This window comes from Myotis lucifugus, unplaced genomic scaffold, assembly GCF_000147115.1.
Source record: "Myotis lucifugus unplaced genomic scaffold, Myoluc2.0 scaffold_270, whole genome shotgun sequence".
Lineage (NCBI taxonomy): Eukaryota > Metazoa > Chordata > Mammalia > Chiroptera > Vespertilionidae > Myotis > Myotis lucifugus.
The window spans coordinates 246,205-251,905 of record NW_005871318.1 but is presented as its reverse complement, the minus strand read 5'-3'; the positions used below and the strand labels follow the sequence as shown (position 1 = coordinate 251,905).

Below are 5,701 nucleotides of genomic sequence, written 5' to 3'. Positions count from 1 at the left end.
AATTGAGGTCCATATATATATAGGTGGGGCAAAAGTAGGTTTACGGTTGTTTGTATGGAAAATAATACAATAATTAATAAATAATAATAAAAGGATAAACTCTGTTTCACATACTCCCAACTGTAAACCCACTTTTTGCTATACCCTGTACATACATATATGTGTATATTTTACATATATTTTTGGATGTTGATGATTGGTTAGGACAAATACTGAAGCTCAGATATTTAATGTGGTTATCACATTAAATAGAATTAGAAAGCTTTGAATCCACAATTCAAACCTTTACAATTGATGTCTTTCTCAGGAAGTAGATTATTCTTATTTACTGGTCAGAAGAGGTAACCATGACACAGAGGTGGGAATACTATTTTATTATTTTAAAGGCAACTACATGAGTGGGAAAGGAGGCTTTGACTTTAGTCAGCACTAATAATTGTGTCTGGGTCACTTGTACTCTACATAGGGGATAGTCTCTTAAGTGCCAGCATAGAGCAGGCTACTTAACCACTGGGATAGTTGAGAAGTAATTTGTTAGCTTGCATATCCTCAGTAGTCAACTCCAACTCATATCCACCACAGGGGAATGAGACCAAAGCTGGGAATAAGTAAAACCAGAGTCTGGTGCTCACCACTCTCTTGGATTCTCATGAGGTCTAATGCCCCATAGCTACTGGAGGGAACCTGCCATATTTCTCAGGATCATGATGAGAAGATGGGAATTAGCTTTCTTCTCAAGTGAAAAAACTAGTACAGAGAATAGTCTTTAAAACATCTTGGCCAGATAAAAGATTGCTCTTTGAAGGACTCACAGGTAAGTTATTAATAAAAGTAAAAATCTATAAATATTTCCATTTAAATAAATATATCTCTTGTACTCTACAATAAATTGCATTTAGATAATTCAATTAAAATACAATTTAAGATATTCAAAGGCCATTCATTTCTCTCAAAAGCCTTATGTTTATAAAGATGAGCTCATACATCCATATAGCCTTTCATTTAGACACATTTTCAGAGTGGCTCTTAGTAACATCATTGAACTTTTATCCCAATGTCTTGTTAATGGGTAGCATTAGGAATAGTGACCTTCAAGGACACTGTTATGACTTTGGCCATCACTATTATTGATTCTGGAGTGAGTCAGGCTCAATTTTGATTTTTGGATTAAGCCATTTCCTTTGATGAGGTAGATGAACTCTTCCTGGCTCCCCCTGGATATTAATTATCTGGCATGAGTTAGTCACAGAAGTGAAAATAAAAATAAAATTCTTAGGAAAAAATAGGGCCTAGAAAGAAAAAAATTGCTACTCAAACACATGGGAATAAAAGGAATGTGATAGTTAAAATCCCTTTTAAGCAGAACAAAACAAACCTCTCATCTCTAAGCTATCACACCCATTTCCCTCCTGTTAACCTGCTCTCTCCACCTGGACTCCTGAGTTTGCTCCACTTATTTCTGAGCAATCTTTGCCATTCATCCAACAATTTATAAGAAACTCATGTTTTTCCCCTCACATTTAGAGAGTTCCTCTCCTTGGTTGAAGGGAATGATTTTGAAATCACATCAAACTGGGTTCAAATACCAACTTCACCTCTTATTAACCTTGTGACATTCTATACAAGTCTTTAAACCTACTCCAAGCTTATTTTCCCACTGTAAAATGGGTTAATAACACTTCTCAAAGGGTTGTTATAAAGATGGAGTGAGATGAGGTTTATTAAGTCCATAAGGAAGTGTGTGTCAGGGAAGTCTTCAATTATGTATTGTATTGAATAGAATCCTACCTTTCTTTACCTGATGTTTCGCCTCGCACATGAAGTTTCTTTCTATTACTCTATGGACATTGCTTTAACCACCTTCTCAGCAGCTGCAGGAATTACTCTCAGTACTCATTAGACAACAACACCACACAGGTGGCTGTGGCATAGTGGAAAGGGCACTGGATTCGGAATCTGATTATTTGAGTTGAGTTTTTTGCTTTGCCATGCCTGAATTTGAGTGAGTCACTTAACCTTTTTGAGCTCTGGATCCCCCCCCCCCCTCCCCATAAGCTAGGAATAAGCAGTGCTCACCTCATTGGATTATTGATGACATAGGTAATTTTATTGAAGGCTTAATCTGTGCTAGGTCCTGTCTCAAATTCTTTACATCCATTAATGTCATTCCCTCTGAGGGAGTTGCTGTTATTATCTCTGTTATGTTGACGAGGAAACTGAGGCTGAGAGAGGTTCAGTCACTTGCAGGAGTGGAAATGGGATTTGAGCCTAAGGTGTGGCTGACACCAAAGCACATGAACACCGTAGTGTGTTACTCCTTCCCTCCAATGGGACACCAGTGAAAGGCGCAAGTATTGTCACACGCTTGGCACTGTTGAAACTGCTACATGTATGCACTTCATCTCCCAATAAGTTGTAAACTTCTTGTGTTTTTTGTTTTGGTTTGTTCTCATTTTCCCGGTTGCTAATAGAGAGAGCATTGCATTATTACAGGTATTGAATAAATTTCCTGTTTGTTTATTTGTTTGTTTATTTATTTATTTATTTATTTATTTATTTATTTATTTAATCCTCAACAGAAGATATTTTTCCATTGATTTTTAGAGAGTGGAAGGGAGGGGGAGAGACACAGAGAGGGAAACACAGATGTGAGAGAGACGCATCAATTGGTTGCCTCCTGCATGTGTCCTGAACAGGGACAGGGATTGAGCCTGCAACCTAGGTACATGCCCTTGACCAGGAATCAAACCTGGGATCCTTCAGTCAGAAGGTCAATGCTTTATCCACTGAGCCAAATCAGGTAGGGAGAAATTCCTGTTGATTTAAATGTGTACTCTTAGCCTTCTCTCATTTTGGGGGCTTTATCAAAGCCTTTTATGTCAGTGCTAGGCAGTACTGAAACAGGAATTTTTTGGGGTGAAAAAGACAGGTTTTAGGAAATTTTAGAAATTAAGAGGACCATGGAAGTAGCACAGGGCCAAAGAGCAGCAGAAGGTATATTTCCATAGGGGAGCTGAAAAGCTGCAACAGGTACATGAGGGAGCTGGGAACAGCAGAAGGTCTATATTTACAAAATAAAGAGAAGGAAGCCCTTCATCCAGAAGGAGGAGAAGAAAGCCCAAAGGGAATAGGAAAATAGAAGGAAGAAAGGGGGAGAATCTCACATGTCCCATGTGAGGTTCAACCTTTGAGCCCAGGAGTTACTATAGTAACCAGTCTAAGGGAATAGTGACCAATCAGAGGGGCTATCAAGGCACCAGGATCTGTAGCCTTTATAAGCCATAGGGAAAAGGAACTCAGTGGGACCCTTTCCCCCTCCCTACGTGGGAGTCTGTACCTGTTCTTTAATAAATTTCCACCTTTGCTATACTGCCTTCTGTCCATGGATTCATTCTTTGACTCCAAAGAATCTGGGACACCCTGCCCAGGGGAACACCACATGTTCCGTATCAGTAGTGTCTGAATTTAGTTGTCAACAACAAAAAAAAATGACACAATCATGATAATAACATACTAGTTCAGAGTTTCTGAGCATGTACTTTGTGTCACACAGTGGATTATCCCATTTACTTGCCTTAATTCTTTAAGTTTCATACTATAATTAACCCATTACAGATGAGGAAACTGAGCCTTGAGGCAATTATGTAAACTGCCTAATGTTTTTTTTTTTTTTTAAGACAGGGAATACTTTATTCAAACCCATCAGAGAAATTGACAATTTGGATCTGTAACAAAGCGTTGTGTTTTAAAGCATACGCCAGTAATTTTATATGAGAGTGTACACTGCTCTACATACAAATGAACTGATCAGACCAGAACTTTTCAATGTTTAAAACAGAATAAGTTTCCCTGTAAAAGCAGCACCGTTGTGACATTTTAAATTTAGTATTCCTCTCCTTCTTCCTCACCCTCTCCTTCAACAGAATCCACACCAACTTCCTCATAATCCTTCTCAAGGGCAGCCATGTCCTCACGGGCCTCAGAAAACTCTCCTTCCTCCATGCCCTCACCCACGTACCAGTGGACAAAGGCACGCTTGGTATACATCAGGTCAAACTTGTGGTCCAGGCGAGCCCAGGCCTCAGCAATAGCTGTGGTGTTGCTCAGCATGCACACAGCTCGCTGTACTTTGGCCAAGTCTCCACCAGGGACCACAGTGGGAGGCTGGTAGTTAATGCCAACTTTGAAGCCAGTGGGGCACCAGTCCACAAACTGGATGGTACGCTTGGTCTTGATGGTAGCAATGGCAGCATTGACATCTTTGGGGACCACGTCACCACGGTACAACAGGCAGCAAGCCATGTATTTACCATGGCGAGGGTCACATTTCACCATCTGGTTGGCTGGCTCAAAGCACACATTGGTGATTTCTGCTACAGAAAGCTGCTCATGGTAGGCTTTCTCAGCAGAGATGACAGGGGCATATGTGGCCAGAGGGAAGTGGATACGGGGATAGGGCACCAGGTTGGTCTGGAATTCAGTCAGATCAACATTCAGGGCTCCATCAAACCTGAGGGATGCAGTGATGGAGGACACAATTTGACCTATCAACCTATTCAAGTTAGTGTAGGTTGGGCGCTCAATATCGAGGTTTCTACGACAGATGTCATAGATGGCCTCGTTGTCAACCATGAAGGCACAATCAGAGTGCTCCAGGGTGGTGTGAGTGGTGAGGATGGAGTTGTAGGGCTCAACTACAGCTGTGGAGACCTGGGGGGCTGGGTAAATGGAGAACTCCAGCTTGGACTTCTTGCCATAATCGACGGAGAGACGTTCCATCAGCAGGGAGGTGAACCCAGAACCAGTTCCCCCACCAAAGCTGTGGAAAACCAAGAAGCCCTGAAGGCCTGTGCACTGGTCAGCCAGTTTCCGAATTCGGTCCAGGACCAGGTCAATGATCTCCTTGCCAATGGTGTAGTGTCCACGGGCATAGTTATTGGCAGCATCTTCCTTGCCTGTGATCAGCTGCTCAGGGTGGAAGAGCTGGCGGTAGGTACCAGTGCGAACTTCATCAATGACTGTGGGTTCCAGGTCTACAAACACTGCCCTGGGCACATGCTTGCCAGCACCCATCTCATTGAAGAAGGTGTTGAAGGAGTCATCTCCCCCGCCAATGGTCTTGTCACTTGGCATCTGGCCATCGGGCTGGATGCCGTGTTCCAGGCAGTAGAGCTCCCAGCAGGCATTGCCGATCTGGACACCAGCCTGGCCAACATAGATGGAGATGCACTCACGCATGGTTGTTGCTTTGAGGCTGCCGAGCGGATGGCGGAGAGGAAGAGGAGAGGTTGTTGTTGCTTCTTACAGCGCGACTCTTAGGTGGTCGATGTAAGAGAACCTCTAAACTGCCTAATGTTACAGAGCTAAGAAGAGATAGAGATTAGAAGCATTGGCTCGAAACTAAAAGTCTGATTGCAGAGCCTTGACTTCTTAAAAATCCGAACTAGATTGCCTGACCACCTTCTAATTTCTTATTTTAAAATGGTTTCCTGCCAAAACTCTTTCTGTAAATATTTTTATTTTGGTACAATATTCATGACATAAAATTTACCATTTTAACCATTTTTGAGTGTACAGCTGAGTCAGTGGCATCAAGTTCATTCACACTGTGGTGAAACCATCACCACCACCCACCTCCAGAACTTCTTCATCTTTCCTAACTGAAACTCCGTCCACGTGCAACAACAACTCTCCACTCCCC

General features: G+C 42.1%; 1 protein-coding gene across 1 annotated transcript; it reads right to left on the bottom strand.

Annotated features, from left to right (window-relative positions):
* Window positions 1–3,659: 3,659 nt before the first annotated feature.
* LOC102430141 (tubulin alpha-1A chain-like) lies at window positions 3,660–5,325 on the bottom strand. The gene has a single exon (XM_006099310.3). The coding sequence runs from the start codon at window positions 5,236–5,238 to the stop codon at window positions 3,883–3,885; it is 1,356 nt and encodes a 451-aa protein (XP_006099372.1). The 5' UTR covers window positions 5,239–5,325; the 3' UTR covers window positions 3,660–3,882.
* Between the last annotated feature and the right edge of the window lie 376 nt (window positions 5,326–5,701).